The following is a 26,348-nucleotide window of genomic DNA, read 5'->3' on the forward strand; positions in this document are numbered from 1 at the left end:
TGAGGAAGAGCTGGCGCCCCCCTGAGGAAGAGCTGGCGCCCCCCTGAGGAAGAGCTGGCGCCCCCTTGAGGCAGCGACCGTCATTTACACGCCAGACAAACTGCAAACGAGACGTTGAAGAATTTTATTTCTCAAAATATTTTTTTATTCACAATTTCTTTACAACTCTTCTGAAGTTGTCGTGTTCATTTCTTTTTTCCACAGAAAGTTCATAATAAAACAAACCGAGACGTTAAAGTGACGTTCAGAGAAATGAAAGAGTTTAAAAACAAGATGAGGTTCTGTTTTTATTTTTTTTATTTTACCGTAACTGAGGAACAAAATTTAAAGTCCACCAGCAGACCCTGAAATCTGACTTAATCTGTCCCGCAACTCAAACTCAGAGCTCAGTCGGTTGGGAACCAGCCTCCGGGTCCCGGTCTAGGTCCCGGTCCTGGTCTCAGTCCTGGTCTCAGTCCTGGTCCAGGTCTTGGTCCTGGTCCCGGTCCTGTCTCTCAGTCGGCTCCAGAGAAAAACAACACAAACATCTTCTCTCCGCAGAGATCTCTTCCTGGTTCACGTTCAGTCTCTCGTTGATTCGGGTCTCTTCGTCTCGAACACCGAGTCCCAGTCCAGAGGTTCTGATCCGGCCTCGGCGCTCTTCGGGATGGACGGGAAGAAGGACTGCATCTTCTGTCTGAACTCCGATAACTGAAAAAGGACACAAAGAACGTCACTTAGAAAAATACAGAGCGAGACGTCGACAGATGAAAACTGAAAAATCGCTCATGAAACCGTTTAGTCAGCGAATTCTGATTTTGATTTTATTCTTTAAAATTGTACATCTTAACTTTATTGAAAACATTTCGCGACTTCTTTCCAACGTTTACGACCAAATTATATGTATTTATTTATTTATATTAGTCTTCAGATACGTACGCTGTGAACGCCGAGGGCTTTCCACACGGTGAAACTCAGCAGGCCGACTCCGCACCAGGCGAACAGGGAGCCCCAACCGAGAGCTCGGAGGGCCAGAGAGGCGCCGCTCTCAGGGGCCGACGCCGTCGCTGCAACGCCCTGCGGAGGAAACAAAAACAGTGAATGTCACGTGAATTTAAATGCTGCCGACAACACGACTCAATGAAAACCTCCACCGGAACCCTAAAACCTCCGAAAACCTCCACCGGGACCCGAAAACCTCCTAAAACCTCCACCGGGACCCGAAAACCTCCTAAAACCTCCACCAGGACCCTAAAGACTTGTTTTGGTTGAATAGCGTGATGCTTCAGTCAGACGGTGTAAAAATAGAAGCTGAGCAGACGCGGCGGTGAGGAACGTCTTCTCCACCGCGGCGCCTTTAACCCGATTTCACGCGCGATTCATTTGAGCTGCGACGCAGACGACAAAGACGAGTCTGTGACGGAAATAGAAGCGAGGAACAGGCGCTCCTTCTCAGGATTCAAGTCGATCAAATGCAGCTCGGGCCCTTCACAATAAAAAAAAGCATATTTGCTTTTATTTTGGTAATATTAAAAGAAGGAGAATTATTGATGAGCACTTCCTGTCTGCAGCGCATTATAGATCCCAAAATCCTCCACCAGGACCATAAATCCTCCACCAGGACCATAAAACCTCCACCAGGACCATAAATCCTCCACCAGGACCATAAAACCTCCACCAGGACCATAAATCCTCCACCAGGACCATAAAACCTCCACCAGGACCATAAAACCTCCACCAGGACCATAAAACCTCCACCAGGACCAGGACCATAAATCCTCCACCAGGACCATAAAACCTCCACCAGGACCATAAGACCTCCACCAGGACCCGAGATGTTTACCTTGTTGAACCAGCCTGGACTTTTCTTCTTGGCCAACGCTAACGTGGAACCAAATCCTGCGATCATCCCGACAGAGGCCACCGTGGTCAGGAACGCTGCACCTGCACACAGGAAGTCAGTTACAGGAAGTCTTTTCTGGAAGCTTTCGAGACCAGGCTGAATAAGAGGCTGCTCTAAAACATGAATGAAACCCGTGTAGAGTCAACCCAGAACAGACTGCGCTCTCATCTGCCCTACACCAAACCCCATTCAAATTATTCCAAATTAAAAGAGTCTCACTAATAATCTGCAGTGATTTCTGCATCTAGCGACACAAATTTGAAAACCCTGTTTAAAAAGCAAAGCAGCTTTATGACTGCGATACATCGAGGGCCGAACTGACCAGAGAAAGTTAGTATTTCAGGCAACAGTCTGATATGATGATTTACAGCTACTGAACATTCTCCACAACAACGAAAACTTTAAATCGAACAGATTTTGAGTGGACTTTGGTGGAAAGGTTTCTCGCATTATTGGAAAAGGCTGCCCGATGCAGAACACCCAAGAAGAAACGTACTATTTTAATATTTTACATTTACAGGTCATCTGAGAAGATACTGAACATACAGAAACAAGATCCTACAGTGTCTTCAGCTGTGTTTCAATTCGGCACCAAAATAATCCGAATTATAATTTAGGCATCGTTGCTTTAATCCACTGTAAGGGATTCTGGGAGCAGAGGAATTCAGGTCGTGAAAAAACAAACATGTACAAGGTTGTTTGGAGGATTTTAATGAGCCGAATAAATTAATGTTTCAGTCACAGATTTCCATCATGTTGTGCATCTTATGTGGATTTTTTTAACAGCAGATGAAACCTTAAAATACTAGATTTTTGAGTGGAGTCTGGTGCAGCAGGATGAGGCGGCGGATTCGACATTGCTGTGACCTCAGACAGAAAACCGTCAGGAAACCCCGCGACAAGCTTCCGGTTAAACAAACCAAAGCGCTAACAGGCTAACAGCTGTTTTACCTTTCAGCACCTGCAGTTTGGCCTCTTCATCACTTTCTGTCTTCGCAGCCCTGTCTTCATCAGCCGCTGTCATGTTGCCTCGGTCCGTTTCCGTAAAACGCCCGGCCAGAAACAAGCTGGCTAGGAACCTCAAAGTGTCTTTATTTGTCTACGAATTCAAAACGGCGGCACAAAAAAAAACCAACCGTTATTTATGTTAAATAAATTAATAAATAAATGAAGCTGAATTTTTACCTACTACCAGTTAGTGTTTATTTTTCTGTCAGAGAGACGGAATTATGGAACAAAGATCGTCTATTACATAGGAATGGTGGTTTGATGGATGCAGCAATCGGGAGGTCTCACTCTGTCCACGATTATCTGAGACGTGTTTCTGCGTGGAAAATGGGACTTTGCTCAATAACTACAAACCAAGACAGAAGACGAAGTTCAATTAAAATGAGAGTAGACCCTCAATGTTGTGCGGTTCTCTAATGTCGTTATAATTTTGTGACAATTAGTCTCTCATCACGGCACGAAGCAGATGATAAGTTAGAACATCTGCACTTACTCACAAACTCACCTGGATGTAACCTGACAGACAAAACTCTGGGATAAAAACCTACAGACTAATTATCACCGTTTAATCCCTCTGCTCTTAATGTCAGCTGAGTTTGAGGCACTTTCACCTTCATCTGTTTGGTTCCTCTTTTCCCTGCAGAGTGGTTCATCCTGTTTATAGAGGATCTGTGCAGTTCGGGACTCCAGCAGCTCTGCGGAGGATCAGGATGCTCTTCACGTCTTCCTCCTCCTCCTCCTCCTCCTCATCCTCCTCCTCTTCTTCCTCCTCACCGACACAGAACATCTGAACCTCCGTAGCCGCTCCTGTCTCCCAAGCCGGACCCGGCTCACACCGGTGCCCGTCCAGAACCGCATCTCGGGCTACATAACCGGATTTAGTATGTGAGAGGGGCGCTCATTGGGGCGCGCGGCGGGGGTGTTGTGGTCCGTTTCTGGATCTGGAGCCAGCGCGCGTGCGTCTGGCCACGAGTTGGTGTTTGTTTACGAAATATCACAAAATAAAAGCGGAGGATTTTTTTTCATGAAAATGTAGGATTTGTTTTGGTTCCGGCTCCTGTGGGACGAGTGGACCCGCGGACTCATGCTGGAGGCGGACTGAAGCTTTGGAGCGCCTGAACGCACCACCGGCAGCGCGCGCACACCTGTCATTTCATTCCGTTCGTTAATATTTTCTTTCGCGCGCGAGCTCACCTGTGAGGACCCATGTCTCAGCACCACCATGCGGCTCTGGACCAGCAGCAGCAGGGCCAGTACAACCAGATCTGCACCCGCAACAGCAGCTGCTCGTCGCCGGCCCCCGCCGAGGGCACCGAGCCGTCCGCCTGCCCGGGCCACAGGGGCCGGACCCCCCGCAGGAAGTGGCAGGTGTTCCCGGGCAGGAACCGGTTCTACTGCAACGGCAGGATCATGATGGCGCGGCAGACCGGGGTGTTCTACCTGACCCTGGTCCTCATCCTGCTCACCAGCGGCCTCTTCTTCACCTTCGAGTGAGTCAAACACACTTTGTGAAATTTAGATTTAAAAAAGAAAAAAGGGGAGAGTATGCTGTGACCTTTGACCCCAGCTGGTGTCCCCGAGGTCAGACAAAAACTAGTTCCACCACATTCAAATGTTTGCAGCCAATAGATTAAAGTAGTTTAATAGTTTAATAAAGTAGAAAATAGTTTCTTTTCATAGTTTATAAAGTGTCAATAAAACAGACTTCGTGATTCTTAAAAAGTAATAACTTCATTCTGTTCACAAACAAAAACATAAAAATCTTGAACTCAAAATGAAAATATAAACAAGGTTAAATTGATTATTTCGTCTGTATCTTATTTTTTAATAATGTGATCACAATTAAACAGGAGTTTGGTTACAGCTGACGCATTCTATTTTGAAAGTGTGCTCCTCATGCTTTTATTTTGGTAAAGGCTCCAAATCCGTCCACAAAAAAAATAATTGTATTTGGCCATTAACTCTTTGGTCCCTGACTCTTTGGTTCCCTGACTCTTTGGTCCCTGACTCTTTGGTTCCCTGACTCTTTGGTTCCCTGACTCTTTGGCCCTGTGACTTTTTGGTTCCCTGAGTCTTTGGTTCCCTGACTCTTTGGTTCCCTGACTCTTTGGTCCCTGACTCTTTGGTTCCCTGACTCTTTGGTCCCTGACTCTTTGGTTCCCTGACTCTTTGGTTCCCTGACTCTTTGGCCCTGTGACTTTTTGGTTCCCTGAGTCTTTGGTTCCCTGACTCTTTGGTTCCCTGACTCTTTGGTCCCTGACTCTTTGGTTCCCTGACTCTTTGGTCCCTGACTCTTTGGTTCCCTGACTCTTTGGCCCTGTGACTTTTTGGTTCCCTGAGTCTTTGGTTCCCTGACTCTTTGGCCCCTGACTCTTTGGTTCCCTGACTCTTTGCCCCCCTGACTCTTTGGTTCCCTGACTCTTTGGACCCTGACTCTTTTGTTCCCTGACTCTTCGGTTCCCTGACTCTTTGGTCCCTGACTCTTTTGTTCCCTGACTCTTTGGACCCTGACTCTTTTGTTCCCTGACTCTTTGGTTCCCTGACTCTTTGGTCCCTGACTCTTTGGTTCCCTAACTCTTTGATCCCTGACTCTTTGGTCCCTGACTCTTTGGTTCCCTGACTCTTTGGTCCCTGACTCTTTGGTTCCCTGACTCTTTGATCCCTGACTCTTTGGTCCCTGACTCTTTGGTTCCCTGACTCTTTGGTTCCCTGACTCTTTGGCCCCCTGACTCTTTGGTTCCCTGACTCTTTGGTTCCCTGACTCTTTGGCCCCCTGACTCTTTGGTTCCCTGACTCTTTGGTTCCCTGACTCTTTGGCCCCCTGACTCTTTGGTTCCCTGACTCTTTGGCCGTCTAAAGGGTTTATGTGGTCTTTTTTTTTTTTTCCTTTCACGTTCTTTGCCGCAATTTACCAAACATGGCACCACGGTTTTTCCCGTTTCCACAGTAAACGTGTCCTGCAGCTCCTGTCACAACAGTAACAGCAGGAGATTGACGGGAGGAAGGGGAGGCGGAGCTCGGACTCAGTTTATCTCATTTATAAGGTTATAGAAATCCTGCAGGATGGAAACAACAACAGTTTGATTTTTAAACACAAATGTTTCATCAGGAAGCCAAAAGTTTTCAACATAAAATTGTGAAATACTCCAATTAATGTAAAGTGAAATAAAATAGAAATAAAAAACTATATTTTCTATAAAATGTAACTTTTGTGTATTTCTTATTTAATTTATTTCAGTCAATTGAAGTTAGTTTTCTACTTTCCACATATTCTCTGAAATACTGAAAACTAAACTAATCGATAATTAAAAAGAACGATTGATAGTCGTCAATTACCTCAAAGAAGAAACACTGAAATTACTGTTTTAAAGTGCTTTAAGGGAAATATAACATGATAGAATGAAAAATAAACCACAGAAGGGTTCATTTAAAAATGTATTTCGGTCTCATCTGGCAGCAAAGACTCTTTAAACCTGGACGTGAACTGATTAAAGGGCCCCTGAGGTGAAGCCCTGAAAACAGCCGAGGTCTCCCGTGATTGGCCGGTTTGTTTCTCCGTGTCTCCAGCTGTCCCTTCCTGGCGTCCAACCTGACCCCGGCCATCCCGGCGGTCGGCGGCGTCCTCTTCGTCTTCGTCATGGGGATGCTGTTCAGGGCGAGTTTCAGCGACCCCGGCGTCCTGCCGCGAGCCACGCCGGACGAGGCCGCCGACCTGGAGAGGCAGATCGGTAACCATGGAGACACACACATGTTATCACAAAAATGTATTCCTCTGAGGTTAGTTGACTTTAACGAGAGTTCCAGAGTTTCTGACAGAAAAACAAACAAACAATAAAAACAAAAATAAACAGAAACTATTTAATCTATGAGGTTGTTGATTAATCATTGATGAATATTGTGTGGCTGATTAATAAAATCTGACATTGATAAAAACAGTCGTGAAAAAAAAAGCGGGAAAAGTTTCAGTCTGAAAAATAATATTGATTAGAATATTTTATGAAAAGCAACAATGAGAAAATATAAAATTGTGTTTACAAAATTGGACGTGAAGCCGATGTAAAAGTGTCGTAAAGTGTAATACCACTGAGGGCCACTAGGGGCTTAAAAACAACTAGAACTCTCTTCAATAGACTTCCATTGAAAATGTTCTCTCAAAGTCAGTCAGTGTTTTCCTCTGATCAGTGTTTCCTTCTGGAAATGATTCCAGCATTCATTAGATATTAGGACTCAAACACAGCTATGTTTGGGGGCGGGGCTGTTGGTACAGGTGGGTGGGGCTTAAAATCTTCTCTCGTTCCCTCCCAGCTTGTCCAAATATGGTCACTTCTGGCTCAAAAAAAAAAAAAAGACCATCAGCTCACAAACTGACCGGTGACGTCACTGTCGGTTGCCGCTTGGTAACAAGGAAACGCTAACGTTAAAAGATTGCGTGAAACAGTTTTGATCGCGGAAAAAATAAAGTGACAAAAAGTTTTCAGTCTGAAATGTAACTTAGATTTTTTTTTTATATATATATAAAAGAAGTGTGACGCAAACTAATCTGGAAACAAAAACAAAACTCCGTCAAAGTAAAGTGTTATTTTTCGTGATTACAGATATTTTTTTGTAAAATCTCCTTTAATCACTTCAGTCATTTTTTTTTGGTTTTATTTCCTGTTTTCAATCAGAAACTGAATCAGCTGCAGACTAACGCGCTCTAATTATACTGAGTCATTACAGGAAGCCGCTCACCACCTCCTCCAGTCGGTGTGTCTTAAGACGTCTGTGTGTGTGTGTGTGTGTGTGTGTGTGTGTGTGTGTGTGTGTGTGTGTGTGTGTGTGTGTGTTCAGTCACATGTCACGTCTTCCCTTTCAGGCCTTCTCTCTTTCAGATTCGTGTCGAGGCGAATCATTTCGTTTCCACAGAAACTGAACGTCACCGTCGAAGCTCTCTCTTCTATTTTTAGGAGCCTCTTATTATATTTTTCTAGATTGTTGATTTATTTATTTTATTTCTTCGCGTCGGATGCAGAATCTGCGGCGCGCCGGAGCTGTCAATCACCCCGGAGCCAGGGCTTAGGAAGAAAGACCAAATTTGGGCATTGTGGATCGGCTCCCTGCGAGATGTGGAGGAAGGATGGAAATAGAAATACTCTTCTTTTCTTTTCTTTATTTTTTTGGGACTGTTTTGTTTGTTCTGTCTGATGGTGGTCAGGGATTTATTCAGTGACGCACAGCTTGAAACGACATCCTCACTTCCTGTCCGACAAACCAAACTAAAGACAACTTTTCACAAACAGGACGATAAAACAATCGATGTAACGACTGCTCGTGCTGTAAAAAGTGTCTCCGTGGAGCTCTTCAGATTTTGGCTTCAGATATTTGAGAGCTCTTCGTTTCTCTCTCGACATGTTGGCGACCAAAACTGGAGCTAAAAGAGGCTAAACGCTCTTTTTCCATCGTGTGTGATTTGTTTGTTTTGTTGTTTCTTCCCAGCAGGCTCTGCAGCCATGAATCACATCAGCTGAGAAACTGCACGAGATTCACAGCAGCTGATCTCACAGCAGGAGGAAAGACGTGTGTGTGTGTGTGTGTGTGTGTGTGTTCTTACACAACTGTCCTTGTGGGGACCAGTTTGAGCTTTAGGCAATGTGAGGACATCTTTTAAAAGTGAGGACATTTTTTCTGGACTTCATTGTGGACCTTCAGAGACTGTTTGAGGGTTCACACCAGGTTTCAGGGGGCCCGTTAGACTCAGGTCGGTTTCAGGTCGGGGGTTTGGTCCCCACAAAGACAGAAAGACACGGATGTGTGTGTGAACAGAATTGAGAATTTGATGTCCTCCTCCGTACGGTGGCCTGTTTAGGACATCTCCGGGTTCAGCTCTGACGTGTGCTAACATTAGAGCAGCCGTTCTTCTGTCGTAACCACCTGTCGTCTGTGTGTCTTTAGACTCGGCGGGCTGCTCCAGACCTCCTCCTCGCACCAGGGAGGTGCTCATCAACGGACAGACGGTCAAACTGAAGTACTGCTTCACCTGCAAGATCTTCCGGCCGCCTCGGGCGTCTCACTGCAGCCTGTGCGACAACTGCGTCGGTCAGTACGTGTTCCTGCGAAAAGTCCGTCAGCTCGATGCTGATGTCGGCGGCGGTCCTCAAACGGCGTCAAAACCAACCGCAGTGTGTTCAGTACTCTGAGAGTGTCTTCGCCATCAGCTCAGATGTGACGTCGCACATTTCTGCAAATTCACAAATACGTGGAGCGCGTTTCGATTTCTGTCCGTTTTTCTCGTAAAGAGGAAGCTCGTCGATGAACCCTGACAATAACATGTAAACACGGGTTTGGAGCACAGACGATATATGAAACTGGACGTAGCTTCCGGGTTGGAAAAGTGAAGCAGGAACAAAAGCACCGTAACATGCAATACCACCGAGGGCCACTAGAGGCTCCAAAACACACCTCTCCAATAGACTCCCATTCAAAAAATAATAAATGTTCCATTATTGTGTCATTAACTGAGTTCCCTGCTGATCAGTGCTCTGGTGGGTTTTTTGGAACCAGCCCCTAGTGGTGCTCAGTGGTATTGCTCTTTAAGACACTACGTCCACTTTTATACACAGCTCGTCCAAATATGGTCACTTCTGGCTCCAAAAAAACCAAGATGGCGACGGCTGAAATGTATCTTTCATGTGAAGTCAAAACAGTTTGTTAATCTGATCAATAAAAACAACAGAATTCAAGATTTATTTATTTATTTATCGGTAAACGCTCATTAACTTTATTCATTAAAGTATAAAAACTAAATATTCATACTTCTGAGATCAAACCGAAACTTCTGCAGGACTCTGAATGCTTTTTTTTCCCATTTGGTCCATTTTTAGTTTTTAGTTTGAATGTTTTTGTTTTCTGACTTGTTTCCCGCCCGCAGAGCGCTTCGACCATCACTGTCCGTGGGTCGGGAACTGCGTCGGCCGGAGGAACTACCGGTTCTTCTACCTGTTCATCCTCTCGCTGTCCCTCCTCACCATCTTCATCTTCGCCTTCGTCATCACACACGTCATCCTCAGTGAGTAACACCTCCGCCGCACTCGTTCTTGTTCGCTTTCCTTTGAAGGTCGTCATGTTGGAGAAGCCCGTTGCCATGGCGCCGCAGTCGCGGTCGTTCGCAGCGAATGTTTTTCGGTGGTAAAGTGTCTTTTATTTTGAAAGGCTCCCTCTTGTGTACGTATCGATGTTTCGTAGGTAAAGACCACATGAAGTACATGTCGGCTCTCCGTGTTGAACCCTGCGTGACCTCTGCGGCGGCTTCTCATCTGTCTAATGGACCAAACCAAGCTCGGCCAATCGATCGCGCCCCCCGGGCCCCGCCCACCGCCCCGTGATTGACAGCCTGTCACAGAGAGAGATGCTGAGGCTGCGAATCCGTTCCTGTTTCCTGTTGGACGGACGCAGATCATCGGACTCTGCTGGATCGGACGTTTGACGTAACGAGACGTCGTACGTGATCGAGTCCGACGGTTTAAAAACCAGTTGGTGTCAGTTTGGGTGGTTTTACTCCGACTCGCCTCCATCTCCTCGTTTTAACTGAGGTTTGCCGGTTTTTGTGGTTCTGACGTGTCCCGGCCGGTCTCGTCCCGGACTGACTCGGACTCGTCTTGCTCGTTCTTACCTTGCGGGTGTTTGAACGCGTCTCGGTCTGCCTTGTCGCCGACTTATTGGACTCTCGGCGAGCGTTGGCGTTTTGTTTTTGGGAATATTAACTGGAACTTCTCTTGGTGCTGTTTTCTCCTGCTTTTCCAAACCGTGTCGGCGTTTTGATTCAAACGACCCGTAGATGCTTTTTAAATGTTTAACTCTCCCCGCCGGTTGGTTGCTTCTTGAATTTCCCTCAAACCGGTGGAAGGAAAGTTTACCGTCGGTTGTGTTTGTGGATCTGAAGCCGCCTGCCGACTCGTCGCCGTCACGCTCCGTTGACCCGATTCTCCGCTCGGGCTGCTGATGTTGTTTTCCCGCCCCGCGGGTCCAAACTCTCGGGAAACTGGATCCTCGAGCTGAAACTCGGAACAACCGGCGGACTGTCTGAGACCAACTCGTGTCTTCGTCTGAACACTGCGCTGCTTGTTTTCTGTTTTTAGCAGCGCAGCTATAAAAAGATCCGGCAGACTGTCGTGACTTTGATCTGCCAGATGTAAATTTAGTGAGCGGCTGAGTTCTCTGAAGACTTCAAGCCGTCACCGTTTGTTTACGCCGGCCGCGGGGAGTTTTTTTTATTATTTTTTTTTATGTTTATCGAGGAGTTTCTTTAAAACACGGAGGAGAAACGTGGTCTGGTCACATGTTGATGCTTTAACACGAGCGAACTCGCAAAGAGCCGACGCATTCACCGACTCTGAATCCCTTTCATCATCTTTTTATTTATTCATTAAATTATGATGTTTTTTGTTTTGGATTTAGTTCTAACCTTCAGAGTTGGTCAAACTAAATATGGATGAACTGGTGTGAAGTTTGTACACTGAACTCGCTGCAGTTTAATGTTCATGTTCTCACTTTCCAAACTTGAGTATTTATATTTAGCCTGTTGCTTTGTTAAAGTCACGGCGTCACGCAAACCAACTGGTGGCATGTTAACATGCTAGCATTCACATTGAGTTGAAAGCGCGGCTCAGCTTTAGTGCACCTGATTCAAGTCTCACGAGATGGGTCTGAAATGTCCTAAAAAGGCCACCGTACAGACAATTCTGATTTTCATCTAGCGCCACCTCCAGGACAACCTTGATTATTATTGTTTTTTACGACACTAGTGTTGAAGATCTCGCAGTAATTCAGCCGTACTCAGCAGATATTTCAGAAGTTTCGTGAGCTTTAATCTTGCCTGGAATTGTTTTACCTTTTGCATATAAAATGAACGACCTCTGACCTCCGTTTCCTGTTTGTGTGTCTCACAGGATCCAACCGGACCGGTTTCCTGAGCGCGCTCAAAGACAGCCCGGCCAGATATCCTTTACTGTGGACGCTTCGTGTTTGAAAGCCTGAATGGACTCGGAGAACTCGGGGAAACATTATCCTTGGACCTCTGTCAAGTTTCATTATTTCCTCGGAAAACAAAACGTCCTCTAGACCCGACAGAGCAACACTTATGGTATCAGATTACGTTTTCTACGTTCTCAGATGTGAGTATTTTCCAGTTTCGTCCGATCGTTGACTCAAACTTTGGAGTTTTTTTAAACTGTCGGTCGGATAAAACCGAGCGTACGACTCCAGTTCAGAGAATTAAACAGGCGCTGATTACTCCTCATACACACCAGTAGTCTCTGTCTCTGTAGTGTGTTTGTGTTTCTGATTAATCAATGACTCTGACGCTGTCACGCGTCCACACGTCCGATATGTCCCATCATGCATTGCCCAAGGTCAAACTCACGGCTCCTGTCACACACTGCGTTTACACTCAGCTCCGCACTTTGTGCTGCAGCTACGAGCTAACAGCTGTTAGGATCCAGGTGCCAGATATAAATCCTAATTACTCACATTAAATGAAAACCACGTCCACGTTGTCCTCTGAATCGGAGACCTGAGCTTGTCCTTGACTCGGCTCGGCACCATCCTGGAGGTGGTGGTGTGTTTCTTCTCCGTCTGGTCCATCGTCGGCCTGTCGGGCTTCCACACCTACCTGATCAGCTCCAACCAGACCACCAATGAGGACGTGAGTACACCGGGCCCCGAACGTGGTCCAAAAAGGACAACCAAAAACCACTCTTCTTTTTGTGTCTGTTCTGATGTTGTTCTGGTCCGATCCGGTCCAGATCAAAGGGTCCTGGTCCACCAAGCGAGGGAAGGACAACTACAACCCCTACAGCTACGGAAACATCCTGACCAACTGCTGCGCCGCCCTGTGTGGACCTCTGCCTCCCAGGTCAGCACTGAACTCAAGACTAAAGTCAGGATTAAACAGGACGAATGTCTGCGCTGAAGTTAAGACTAAACAAGACTAATGTCAGGACTAAAGTTAGGACTCAAATCAGGGCTAATTTCAGCACTGAAATCGCAATTAAACAAACTCGAGGCTGAAGTCAGCGTTACAATCAAGACTAAGCTGGACTAAACCCAGGACATGACTCAGCACTAAAGTCCAGAGTAAACAAGACTAAAGTCTGGAATCAGGGGTAAAGTGGGGACTAAAGAGGACTTCAGTCAAGGCTGAAGTCAGAGTTAAGAATAAGACTAAACCAGACTAAGATCAGGACTAAAATCAAGACTAAACAGGACTAAAATCACTGGAACCAATCAAAACACGTCTTTGCTTTATTCGTTAGTTTTGTGTTTGAAAACGCCGACTCGTCGCCGGCGTCACATCTGCTTTGTGTTTTCCTGAATATCAGCGCACATAAATAACATTGAATCGGCTTCGGGCCTGAAAACTGTCTGTAAGCGTGTTATTTCCGATCACTCTGCTCGTCTCCGTCACTGTTTGTTTCTCTCTGCCTCTTTCCATCGCCGTCTTCGTTCTCCTCCTCCGCCCCCTCGTCTCTCGTCTCTCGTCTCCCGGCGGGTTTCTGTGTTTAATGAGGACAGTTTTCATCTGAGACCTTCCTCGACATCGTCACGCTCTCGTCTCTCAGCCGGCTTTTCTTCTCCGGCGTTTCCCTTCGCTGACAAAAAAAAAAAAAAGAAGCAGCAAAAGCGATCAGAGTATTGATCGCGTTGGTTTCCTTCATATCCTCCTCTCTGCTTTCATCAGCTCTTACGTTTCTCCGTCGTTTATCATCGCGACGGAGACGTGGGCGGTGCTTCGGAGACATTTTGCCGATACTCTTTATGGCTTTAGTCAAAGCAGCTGATTAATACGGTTTCACTCATTTAAAGTTAAGCGTTAATTGAATGAGGTGTCCGTCTGTATATCTCAAGAGCGCCTCGAGGGAACGTCTTCGAACTTGGCACAAACGTTCACTTGGTTCCAACAAAGAGCTGATGAGATTTTTAGGGGTCAAAGGTCATTGCGTTTACTCGTTGACTCAGTCTTGTGAACGCGATAACCTCCGGAATTTCACACAAACGTTAACTCGGACTCAATAATGAACCGATTTGATTTTTAGGGTTAGGGTTACCTCATGTTGACCCATTCTCTTGACACGAACGTGCTCTCGGACTGGACAAAAGGTCAAAGGTCACTGAGACCTCACCGTAACGCCAGAATTTAAAGAGAAATAAAAACGGACAACAAGCACGGCATCTATTTTAGTCACAGTGGCACCGGGAGGCGTTTTTCTGGAAACAGCAGCAGGTTGTGTTTTAACAACGGATCCCGCTACGGAGACCTCCAGAGTGAAGGGTTTAAAAAAAACATCATTTCTTTAAATATTAAAAAGCATATTTTAGCTTTTTTGTTGACGGGTTGGCTCGCTGGTAAAGATGTTCAACTTTTACAGAGAAGTCTGAAACTTGGCACATAAAAATATAAAAATATTTTTAAAAAATGTTTTAAAATAAAAAAAAAAATAATTAAATTTTAGTAGGTTTACTGTTAAAACAAAGAGTAAAAAATGGCAAAGAACAAATGTCAGTTGATTTATTGATTTGATGGATGGACGGACGGACGGACGGACGGACGGACGGTTGGATGGATGGATGGATGGTTGGATGGATGGATGGATGGATGGATGGATGGATGGATGGATGGATGGATGACAGATGAATTGATTGACACAAACAAACCTCCCAAGTCATGCAGGAAATAATGGACGACGTAGAGCGCAGCGGCCGGGGGGAGGAAGTGAGAGGTGAACTTTCAAAGTAAAAGCGTGGCGTAAGGAGAGGAAGAGATGTTTGTTTTGCGGGGCCGAACATATGGAGACTCATTACACAGTCTGCTTGTTGGTTCGCGGCTCCACCTGCTGACACCTCGACAGGTGGCGACATCCATCTGGACGCCCAAAAAGTCTTTTTTCAGGTCAACAAAATATTAAAGTGTTATTTTAGGCGTCTTGAGGTTCCTGCCGTCAAAGACCATCTCGTTTTCCTTCAGTGATTCATTTTTTTTTTTTTGCAAATAAGTTCAACGAATCAGTAAAAAAATTCACTGACGAAGTTTTTTTCTGCAAAAAATATCTGAAGTCCAGAGCAGCATTGTGAATCAGGTTTCAGGTTCTGTTCAGCTTTTCATTTACTTTTCTTCTTCTTTGGTTTTACTGGTAAAATTCTGGTATTTTTTAAATTTTTAAATTTAAATTTTTTTTATTTTTAAAAATAAAAAAATAAAAAAAAATAAAAAAAATAATATTAGGGCGGCACGGTGGTGCAGTGGTTAGCATTGTCGCCTCACAGCAAAAAGGTTCCGGGTTCGAATCCGGTCCTGGGCCTTTCTGTGAGGAGTTTGCATGTTCTCCCTGTGCTTGTGTGGGTTCTCTCCGGGTTCTCCGGCTTCCTCCCATCATCCAAAAACATGCACCTCAGGTCAGGTTACCTGGCGCCGCGCTAGTGGCAGCCTGCTGCAGCAGCTCCCCCCTGAGAGACCCCCCTGCTGTAGTGAAGACATTTCCCCTCAGGGATTAATAAAGTGAGATAAAAAATAAATAAATATTAAACCTCCATGGATTTAAGAATTAACACTAAAAAGACAAAAAATAAAACTTGTTTCCAGTTGGAGGTTTCTGATCAACCGTTTGATGCATCTAATTTAAAATGGTAATAAAAAATGCTTTTTGGACCACGTTTTTTTTTTTTCTCCGTTGTAATACCGCAAGTGGCCACCAGGAAAGAATTAGCAGCGAGGCTAATCAGTGAGCTCTTTCCCCTCATGATAAGCTACGCTAACTCCTGTTTCTCGTGCTAAAAAAAAAAAAAAAAAAAGGGAATTAACATATTTCCCAAAACTCTTCCTTTATTGCACAGAACAGAAGTTATATTAGTAACTGCCTGGCTTTTTGTTGCACTGTGAACTTTGAGTGAAGTAAAGTGAAGTCCTCTTTGTCTCTGTGTCCCAGTTTGATTGACAGGAGGGGTCTGATCCAGTTGGATACCCCGCAGACCGTCTCCCAGTCCAACGGCACCAGCAGCAGCTACACCTCCACGCAGCTCCGCAGTCACATGGTAGGTGGAGGACGCCGTCGGCGCTCGGAGGGAAGCTGCAGTCCGACCGAGTTGGTGTAAAATCTTCATTTACACGCCGTCAGAACTGGAATAAAAAGCGTTTTTAACTCAGTAAATTAATACTAATAATAATCTTTATTCGCACTTTTCAAAATATGAAAAACATCCAACACAATAAAGAGTTAAAACTGGTCTCAGTGGTGTAAGATAAAAAATATTTACAGCTAAAAGCTGATAAAACATTTTTTTGACTTTATTTCATTGATAGCTTTTCTCATAATTTCCTAGAATCCACTTTGTTTATCTGCAGATTTCAGGATGTTCAATCAATCAGTGAATGTTTGCTGTTAGCCTACATCAGCCAACGGTAGCCTGAATTATCGCTCCTCGGTATAAAACTTTGACGTGTTGATGTTTTTCTCAGTGCGATCAGGATCAGTGCATCCAGAGCACCAAGTTCGTCCTGCAGGCTGCTGCCACCCCTCTGCTCCACAGCGACCCCGTGGTTCTGGCCCCTCTGCCGGGGAAGACCACCACTCTGGGGGGTCCCTGCGCCTACCTGACCCCCCCCCAGCCGTCCCTGCCGTCTTGCGGCGGAGACGTCCTGACCTTGAGGGACGCCGCCGCCGACTCCCACTGCCACCACCACCTCCACCACCATCACCACCACCACCACCGCCACTTCGTCAGCCCGGAGGAGACGCCCTGCAACACGCCTCAGGGCGCCCTGCCATGCCCCGCCCACCTGCACCTGCACCCCCAACATCACCCACCGGTCCCCTCCCCCGCCAGCCTGTACGACCCCGCTAGTCAGGACGCTTTGCACGAGGACTCGGTCCGAGGGCTGGTGAAGCTCAGCTCCGTCTGAACCCAACCGACGATTCTTTAGTTCGACCTCAATTTGACCCCCGTGACCTCAGTTTGACCCCCGTGACTTCAGTTAGACCCCCGTGACTTCATTTAGACCCAGTTTTTAACCTTCTGTTTTGACTGACTTCCCTGTTTTCCATGTTCCTCTGTGGTCCCGATGAAGTCGAAACAAAGGACTCTGAATCCAGAATAAGCTACTTCGGTGCCAAACAGGCGTCTTTCCTGCAGCTGCCTTCAGACTGGGACCAAAAACAAACAGCTGACTCTTCGTTTTTTTATTACGGACCAAGCGGCCGTCCAGGTGATGGCGCTGTTTTTTCTGTGGTCAACCTTTTGTTTGACTCGGTTGGACGAGAACACGAACACTGCCAAACGTTCAGCTGGAGTTCACCGCTTCAGATAATCTTTTATTTTTTGTCGTGTGTCCAGTTTTATAGACGAGTTTCGAAAAGACGCCGTCGACACAAAATCTTTATTTCATGCGGCGTTAAACACGTTTCCAAAATGTCGTTTTATACGTGGACATTTTCAGTTTTGGGTGGAAACCAGTGACGTTTTGTCTGCAACACTCTTGTGCTTTTATTCTGAAGGTCACAAGCATTTTCCAAAAATCCCCAACTTTGAGATTTTCCCCGAGTTTGTTTTACTATTTGTAACTAATTTGTTGGTTTCATGCCAACATTCCTTGCAATATAAAAAAATTAAAAAATCTTCACAAAGAAATAAATATACGATGCATTCGGGAGAGTTTGGAGAAAGTTTTGAAGCAGCTTGAAGTTTGTATCTTCAGAAAAAACTGAATTCAATCCCTTTAAAAAAAAAAGATGATATTAAAAAATGTCACATTTTATTTTCCTGCTAAAGGCGGTAAACTTAACTGAAGTTCACTAAATTATTTCTTAATCAGTTGATTTCTCCATTAATTTTCTGATGGTTATCTGCGTTCAGGTCAAATTAAAGTTAATCAATTACATTACTTGGAATTATTATTATATTCAGTCAGGGAATAAATTCATGTGCTTCATAAATAATTGTAGCGTTTACCCCCTCCCAAATATCAAGTTGCATTTAATGTTGTGTTTACTGGGTGAACTCAGCAGCTGTCAGCCATGAGATTCAATCAAAGACAATAAATGCCTTATTTATTTATTTTGGTGTGTTTAGTGTGTGTCGCACCGGTGACCGTGTCATCCGTTCGAGCCTGCTGATTGGACGGTTGTGTGTCGCTTTGCATTCAGTCCGATGATAGTAATAATAATAAAAACAGAAACACACCTGCACAGGTCGTCATCCACCTTCAGCTGCTGATGTTAATAAAACACACTTTTTTTTTTAAACGTAAGAGTCTCATGTTTGTAGTTTGAAGCAATAAATGTAGCTTTCATGACTGTTAGTTGATTCACTAATTCGTCTTTTGTTCCTCTGATTATAACAAACTGTAAAGACTTCTATTTATAAAGTGCATGTTATTAGAAATCCACTCATCTCTCACGCATAATGTTTCCTCTCCTCTACTTTCAGTTTTTGATATATTTCAATATATACGTTAATTTAATCAGAGTAACAAAAGACGAATTAGTGAATCATCCGATTTACTGTTGTTTTAATTCCAGCTCCCGGTCGCCAGGGGGCGGTACAGGCTGTGACGTATATGTTCCGATTTAGGTGTGACGTCGTCACCTTCCCGGGCAGCCAATCAGGACCATCCCCGGGCAGTAACCCGGAAACAGTTGCTATAGCGACGTCGTCCTCTGCGAGGGAAGAACTCCTTTTAATAACGTCCGATTTTGGAGGGAAAATGAAGCCGAAACTTTCCCTCCGGAGGCTGAAACCCGCTCAAATAAAAGGTACAACACACCCAGGTGACCGGAAACAGAACAACGCGAGAATTCAGCCTTTAAACCCGAGTTTATTCTGTCGAGGTGGCGCCAAATCTAAATCCGACAACACGTCTTGTTTTCTTCAACCCGCTGATGTCGGATTGAGTTCTTCTTGATGGAAACACGCGACACATCTCATGCAGACAGCACAATGTTTGGATTTATTTATTTGTTGGTTGGCGCTAAATTGCCTTTATATGGAAGTAAACAACAACAAAAGCGCGGCAGGAATAGAGTGAAGTCCATCTCACGGTTATTATGGGCTGTAAATAAAGACTTGGAATAAAAACATGTTGATGTTGTTCACTGAAATAAAGCAGAAAACAAACATGCTCGTTTCCGGTTATTATCAGTTAATATGTGCACAGTCCGTTTGAGGGAATTTAAACAGTGGAAACAACATTTATTATATATCCAGACCACTTTAAGTTTATATATTCATGTTTACATGATATTAATGTTTATATGATACTAATGTTTATATTATATTAATGTTTATATATTAATGTATACATGATATTAATGTTTATATGACATTAATGTTTATATGATATTAATGTTTATATGATATTAATGTTTACATGATATTAATGTTTATATGATATGAATATTTATATATTATTAATGTTTACATGATATTAATGTTTATATGATATTAATGTTTATATGATATGAATGTTTATATGACATTAATGTTTATATGATACTAATGTTTATATTATATTAATGTTTATATGATATTAATGTTTACATGATATTAATGTTTATATGATATGAATATTTATATATTATTAATGTTTACATGATATTAATGTTTATATGATATTAATGTTTATATGATATGAATGTTTATATATTATTAATGTTTATATGATATTAATGTTTACATGATATTAATGTTTATATTATATTAATGTTTACATGATATTAATGTTTATATGATATTAATGTTTATATATTATTAATGTTTACATGATATTAATGTTTATATTATATTAATGTTTATATGATATTAATGTTTATATTATATTAATGTTTATATGATATTAATATTTACATGATATTAATGTTTATATGATATTAATGTTTATATTATATTCATGTTTATATTATATTCATGTTTACATGATATTAATGTTTATATATTAATATTTACATGATATTAATGTTTATATGATATTAATGTTTATATATTAATGTTTATATTATATTAATGTTTACATGATATTAATGTTTATATATTATTAATGTTTATGATATTAATGTTTATATGATATTAATGTTTATATATTATTAATGTCTATATGATATTAATGTTTATATATTATTAATGTTTATATTATAATGTTTATATTATATTAATGTTTATATATTATTAATGTTTATATGATATTAATGTTTATATGATATTAATGTTTATATGATATGAATGTTTATATATTATTAATGTTTACATGATATTAATGTTTACATGATATTAATGTTTATATTATATGAATGTTTATATATTATTAATGTTTATATGATATTAATATTTACATGATATTAATGTTTATATGATATTAATGTTTATATTATATTCATGTTTATATTATATTCATGTTTACATGATATTAATGGTTATATATGTATATATTATTAATGTTTACATGATATTAATGTTTATATGATATTAATGTTTATATATTAATATTTACATGATATCAAATGTTTACATGATATTAATGTTTATATTATATTAATGTTTATATGATATTAATATTTACATGATATTAATGTTTATATGATATTAATGTTTATATTATATTCATGTTTATATTATATTCATGTTTACATGATATTAATGTTTATATATTAATATTAATGTTTATATGATATTAATATTTACATGATATTAATGTTTATATGATATTAATGTTTATATTATATTAATGTTTGCATGATATTAATGTTTATATATTATTAATGTTTATATTATAATGTTTATATTATATTAATGTTTATATATTATTAATGTTTATATGATATTAATGTTTATATGATATTAATGTTTATATGATATTAATGTTTATATATTATTAATGTTTACATGATATTAATGTTTATATTATATGAATGTTTATATATTATTAATGTTTATATGATATTAATATTTACATGATATTAATGTTTATATGATATTAATGTTTATATTATATTCATGTTTATATTATATTCATGTTTACATGATATTAATGGTTATATATTATTAATGTTTATATATTATTAATATTTACATGATATTAATGTTTATATATTAATATTTACATGATATTAATGTTTATATGATATTAATGTTTATATATTAATATTTACATGATATTAATGTTTATATGATATTAATGTTTATATTATATTAATGTTTATATATTATTAATGTTTATATGATATTAATGTTTATATGATATTAATATTTACATGATATTAATGTTTATGATATTAATGTTTATATTATATTAATGTTTACATGATATGAATGCTTATATATTATTAATGTTTATGATATTAATGTTTATATGATATTAATGTTTATATGATATTAATGTTTATATATTATTAATGTCTATATGATATTAATGTTTATATATTATTAATGTTTATATGATATTAATGTTTATATTATATTAATGTTTATATGATATTAATGTTTATATATTAATGTTTATATTATAATGTTTATATTATATTAATGTTTATATATTATTAATGTTTATATGATATTAATGTTTATATGATATTAATGTTTATATATTATTATTTTTGTATGATATTAATGTTCACATGATATTAATGTTCATATGATATTAATGTTTATATGATATTAATGTTTATATATTATTAATGTTCATACGATATTAATGTTTATATGATATTGATGTTTATATATTAATGTTTACATGATATTAATGTTTATATGATACTAATGTTTATATGATATTAATGTTTATATGATACTTCCGGTCGTTTAAATGCAGTTTTAACGAGCTCTTTACGACCTAATTATTTCAAGTGAGTTTACGGTGAGTAATGTCATCATGATTTTGAACGTTAAGTTCATATTTTAGAGTTGAATCGTTTCTAATGTTCCTAAATGTGCTCTTTAGTTGAGCCCCGTCGTGTTTCTAAAGCGCTTTGTTTCCGTGGTTGTGTAACACCGGTTGGTCCGTTGGAGAACAGGCTCAAACAAAGCGCTTTGGATTTCCCGCAGTCGGTTTGGAGTCACGTGAGCGCGACTCTACAAGCTGATTGGCTCCAATGCAGCGTCACTTTAAAGGGACGGCGCGAGCTGCGTTCCTATTGGCCCGCTGCGTTCTAAGCGCCAATATTTCAATAAAAAGGTCGCGCGGGCTGCAGAAACCGCTTCAGTCTGCTCTCCGTCTGTTTGCTGCTCGACACTTTAACTTCTTTCTGCTTTTTATTTTTACTTCTTTCTGCTTTTTATTTTTACTTCTTTCTTGTTTTTACTTTCTTCTTTTTATTGTGTGCGCGTGAACCACAGGAAGTAACGATGCTGTCTGCTCGCGCTCCTTTCTCCGTGAAGAACGAGAACACCGTCAGCAGTCAGATGAGCAACATGGCGCTGGACAAAGAGAACACGGTGAGGGACACGGGGACACGGTCCGTCAGAGACACGGGGACACGGTCCGTCAGAGACACGGTCTCACGAGCTCTGACCCACGTGACGTCAGCGGCTCCGCGCGACGTGATGCTGATGTCCTGATGTCTCTTTGTCTCCTGATGTCTCTTTGTCTCCTGCAGCCTCCGAGCCTGAACACCAGCCGCGTCCTGGCGTCCAGAACCGCGCGGAGAATCTTCGGAGAAGCTGCGGTGAGTGTCCCCGAGACATCCAGGCTGTCCTGCCGGTGTTACGTTCACGGACGCCGCTACTTGTCGGCGATTGTGGTTATGGCGCCAACAGCCCGCTGTCGGTGTGTGACGTCACTGATCGATTATCTCGTGATCAGGACATTATTGATGTGTTGGTATCAAAACAACGTGTTTTTATATGTAATAAAGTTTTTCATTTTAAGTCTCTTGAGGTTTTAATGCCGTCTTCAGGAAACTCTGGCGGACATCTTTGATCAGATCAATAATAGCGATCGTTAGCAGGAAGTGACGCTCCTGAGTCGCGTGGACTTCATGACGTCGTTGTGTTTCAGCCCAAAGCCGTGAAGAAGAGCTCGGTGGAGGAAGAGGAGCCGCTGCTGAAGGACAACCCCCGTCGCTTCGTCATCTTCCCCATCCAGTACCACGACATCTGGCAGATGTACAAGAAGGCGGAGGCGTCCTTCTGGACGGCGGAGGAGGTGGGCGGAGCCTCCGACGGGTGTTACAAAGAGCGTCGTGCCGGCCGACGTGGCGTTAACGTGTCCCGTGTGCGCAGGTGGATCTGTCCAAGGACGTGCAGCACTGGGAGACGCTGAAGGACGACGAGAGGTACTTCATCTCCCACGTGTTGGCCTTCTTCGCCGCCAGCGACGGCATCGTCAACGAGAACCTGGTGAGGACCGAGCCGCTCGGGTTCTGGGTCCGGGGTCGGCCCGAGGTCCGCCGTCGCGTCCTTCGGGTCCGTTCGTTAAACTGTCGTTCCTCTCTCCGACCGCCAGGTGGAGCGCTTCACGCAGGAAGTGCAGGTGACGGAGGCCAGGTGTTTCTATGGTTTCCAGATCGCCATGGAGAACATCCACTCTGAGATGTACAGCCTGCTGATCAACACCTACATCAAGGAGCCCAAAGAGAGGTGGGCTGGTCTGTCCTGGTCTCTGTCCTGGTCTCTGTCTGTCCTGGTCTCTCTCTGTCCTGGTCTCTGTGGTCTCTGTCTGTCCTGGTCTCTGTCCTGGTCTCTGTGGTCTCTGTCTGTCCTGGTCTCTGTCTGTCCTGGTCTCTGTGGTCTCTGTCCTGGTCTCTGTGGTCTCTGTCTGTCCTGGTCTCTGTCCTGGTCTCTGTGGTCTCTGTGGTCTCTGTCTGTCCTGGTCTCTGTCTGTCCTGGTCTCTGTGGTCTCTGTCCTGGTCTCTGTCTGTCCTGGTCTCTGTCGTCTCTGTGGTCTCTGTCTGTCCTGGTCTCTGTCTGTCCTGGTCTCTGTGGTCTCTGTCCTGGTCTCTGTCTGTCCTGGTCTCTGTGGTCTCTGTCATCTCTGTGGTCTCTGTCCTGGTCTCTGGTCTCTGTCCTGGTCTCTGTGGTCTTTGTCTGTCCTGGTCTCTGTGGTCTCTGTCTGTCCTGGTCTCTGTGGTCTCTGTCTGTCCTGGTCTCTGTTGTCTCTGTCCTGGTCTCTGTGGTCTCTGTCTGTCCTGGTCTCTGTCATCTCTGTCCTGGTCTCTGTCTGTCCTGGTCTCTGTGGTCTCTGTGGTCTCTGTCGTCTCTGTCCTGGTCTCTGTGGTCTCTGTCCTGGTCTCTGTGGTCTCTGTGGTCTCTGTCCTGGTCTCTGTTGTCTCTGTCAGTCTGTCCCGCTCTCTGTTGTCTCTGTCAGTCTGTCCCGCTCTCTGTTGTCTCTGTCGGTCTGTCCCGGTCTCTGTTGTGTCTGACGGTGCGTTCACTGACCCTCAGAGAATACCTGTTCAACGCCATTGAGACTCTCCCGTGTGTGAAGAAGAAGGCCGACTGGGCGATCAACTGGATCGGCAACAAGAAAGCCGCCTTCGGTAAACTGAAGCTGATCGAGTTGATGTTATTGATCTTATTGATCTTATTGATGTTATTGATCTTATTGATGTTATTGATCTTATTGATGTTATTGATCTTATTGATCTTATTGATCTTATTGATCTTATTGATGTTATTGATCTTATTGATCTTATTGATGTTATTGATCTTATTGATCTTATTGATCTTATTGATGTTATTGATGTTATTGATCTTATTGATCTTATTGATGTTATTGATCTTATTGATCTTATTGATCTTATTGATGTTATTGATTTTATTGATATCAATCTTATTGATCTTATAGATCTTATTGATGTTGATTTTACTGATTTTATTGATCGTGTTCGTCTGTCAATCACCAGGAGAGCGCGTCGTGGCCTTCGCCGCCGTGGAGGGAATCTTCTTCTCCGGTTCGTTCGCTTCGATCTTCTGGCTGAAGAAGAGAGGCTTGATGCCCGGCCTGACCTTCTCCAACGAGCTCATCAGCAGAGACGAGGTGACGACGGACGACCGATCCGGACCCCGTGAGGTCGATGTGAAGCGGCAGATCGTTGACGTTATTGTGCGTGTTGCCTTCAGGGTCTCCACTGTGACTTCGCCTGTCTGATGTTCAAACACCTGCTGAACAAACCGTCCTCAGAAACCGTCCTCAGCATCATCAAGGACGCCGTCGAGATCGAGCAGGTGGGTCGAAGTGCGGGTCGTCACGAGTCGCTGCTCCGGGTGACCCGAGTCTAATGGGGTCTGTCTCTGTCTCTCTCTCCGTGTCCGTCTCCGTCTCCAGGAGTTCCTGACGGATGCTCTGCCGGTGAAGCTGATCGGGATGAACTGTGATCTGATGAAGCGCTACATCGAGTTCGTCGCCGACAGACTGCTGCTGGAGCTCGGCTTCACCAAGGTAACGGCACCGCCGGGGACCAGAACTCCGGGTCAGAACCGGAACTGGGCGGGGTCGTCCGGGCCGCAGGCGGTGATGATGAGCGGCGCAGGGGTACGGACCTCAGCCGGTGATGGGGGCTGAGTGCTGCTGCCGACTCCGATCGGAGGACGAGTGGTTCGCTGACGGAGCAGCAGCAGCACGACACAGACGCCTGACTGAACTCACCTGTGGCCGGAGGGGGCGGGGCCACACCTGGAAACTAAGGGGGCGGGGCCACACCGGGAAACTAAGGGGGCGGGGCCACACCTGGAAACTAAGGGGGCGGGGTCACACCGGGAAACTAAAGGGGCGGGGCCACACCGGGAAACTAAAGGGGCGGGGCCACCACCTTGAGGTTGACTTATTCTATATTTTTAAACTCACCTCTGGTGAACCCAGCAGCTTTATATCGGTTCTAGGACACACAGACGTTTTATTTCTGTAGGACGTCATTTGTAGAAGTTCAGCTGAGATCCTGAGCTGTGTGTGTGTGTGTGTGTGTGTGTGTGTGTGTGTGTGTGTGTGTGTGTGTTCCTCTGCAGATCTACCGGGTGGAGAACCCCTTCGACTTCATGGAGAACATCTCTCTGGAGGGAAAGACCAACTTCTTTGAGAAGCGTGTTGGTGAGTACCAGAGGATGGGCGTGATGTCCGGCACCACGGACAGCACCTTCAGACTGGACGCCGACTTCTGAGCCGCGTGGCTCCGCCCCTCAAACACTTCAACTCTCCGTTTCACTGCACAGGGACAACAACAGGACTCTAACCCTGAAGTGATGCTACCTCTGTCCCAGTGCATGCTGGGAGTCTTTGTAAATAGACTAAAACCTGTTTTGTTCCCTGCTTTTTGTAATAAACTCCAGATTTATATTTAGATTTGTTAGATTGTTACATATGTACAGATTTGTAGTGCTGCCCTTTGGTATTACTTAAATTTTAAATGTATTTTATTACATGATTGATCAATAAATGTCTTTTTCTTTTATCATATTTCAGACGACATGCTGGTTTCATAACATGAACGAAAGTCATTCTATTATACGT

At 43.0% G+C, this 26,348-nt stretch overlaps 3 protein-coding genes and 1 non-coding gene across 5 annotated transcripts; 3 read left to right on the plus strand and 1 right to left on the minus strand.

Annotated features, from left to right (window-relative positions):
* Positions 1 to 109: 109 nt before the first annotated feature.
* On the minus strand, positions 110 to 2,950 carry tmem242 (transmembrane protein 242). Its single transcript, XM_069172500.1, has 4 exons — positions 2,834 to 2,950; positions 1,823 to 1,923; positions 919 to 1,056; positions 110 to 690 (listed from the first exon to the last, which is right to left on the minus strand). The coding sequence occupies exons 1-4, from the start codon at positions 2,904 to 2,906 to the stop codon at positions 562 to 564; spliced, it is 441 nt and encodes a 146-aa protein (XP_069028601.1). The 5' UTR covers positions 2,907 to 2,950; the 3' UTR covers positions 110 to 561.
* A 624-nt stretch (positions 2,951 to 3,574) lies between these two features.
* On the plus strand, positions 3,575 to 18,215 carry zdhhc14 (zinc finger DHHC-type palmitoyltransferase 14). The gene is made up of 9 exons (XM_069172491.1): positions 3,575 to 4,380; positions 6,458 to 6,618; positions 8,822 to 8,965; positions 9,798 to 9,935; positions 11,815 to 11,863; positions 12,467 to 12,569; positions 12,670 to 12,779; positions 15,847 to 15,952; positions 16,377 to 18,215. The coding sequence occupies exons 1-9, from the start codon at positions 4,097 to 4,099 to the stop codon at positions 16,818 to 16,820; spliced, it is 1,539 nt and encodes a 512-aa protein (XP_069028592.1). The 5' UTR covers positions 3,575 to 4,096; the 3' UTR covers positions 16,821 to 18,215.
* Positions 18,216 to 18,564: 349 nt separating this feature from the next.
* LOC138212195 (ribonucleoside-diphosphate reductase subunit M2) lies at positions 18,565 to 26,294 on the plus strand. 2 transcript variants are annotated; one of them, XM_069172496.1, is made up of 11 exons: positions 18,565 to 18,669; positions 22,241 to 22,339; positions 22,501 to 22,569; positions 22,902 to 23,048; positions 23,126 to 23,242; positions 23,349 to 23,482; positions 24,287 to 24,381; positions 24,748 to 24,881; positions 24,965 to 25,069; positions 25,170 to 25,283; positions 25,847 to 26,294. In XM_069172496.1, exons 2-11 carry the CDS (start codon positions 22,250 to 22,252, stop codon positions 25,997 to 25,999), a joined length of 1,158 nt encoding a protein of 385 aa, XP_069028597.1. In that variant the 5' UTR covers positions 18,565 to 18,669; positions 22,241 to 22,249; the 3' UTR covers positions 26,000 to 26,294. The 2 variants fall into 2 exon arrangements, with proteins under 2 accessions (XP_069028597.1, XP_069028596.1); XM_069172495.1 differs by lacking the exon at positions 18,565 to 18,669 and having other exon boundaries at positions 21,734 to 22,339.
* LOC138212361 (small nucleolar RNA SNORD94) lies at positions 25,353 to 25,489 on the plus strand. The gene has a single exon (XR_011179435.1). It is a non-coding gene; the product is annotated as a small nucleolar RNA SNORD94 (small nucleolar RNA).
* Positions 26,295 to 26,348: the final 54 nt, after the last annotated feature.

The sequence above is a fragment of the Embiotoca jacksoni genome, unplaced genomic scaffold (assembly GCF_022577435.1).
Source record: "Embiotoca jacksoni isolate LCO1_2020_lvr unplaced genomic scaffold, fEmbJac1.0.p SCAF_54, whole genome shotgun sequence".
Taxonomy (NCBI): Eukaryota; Metazoa; Chordata; class Actinopteri; family Embiotocidae; genus Embiotoca; species Embiotoca jacksoni.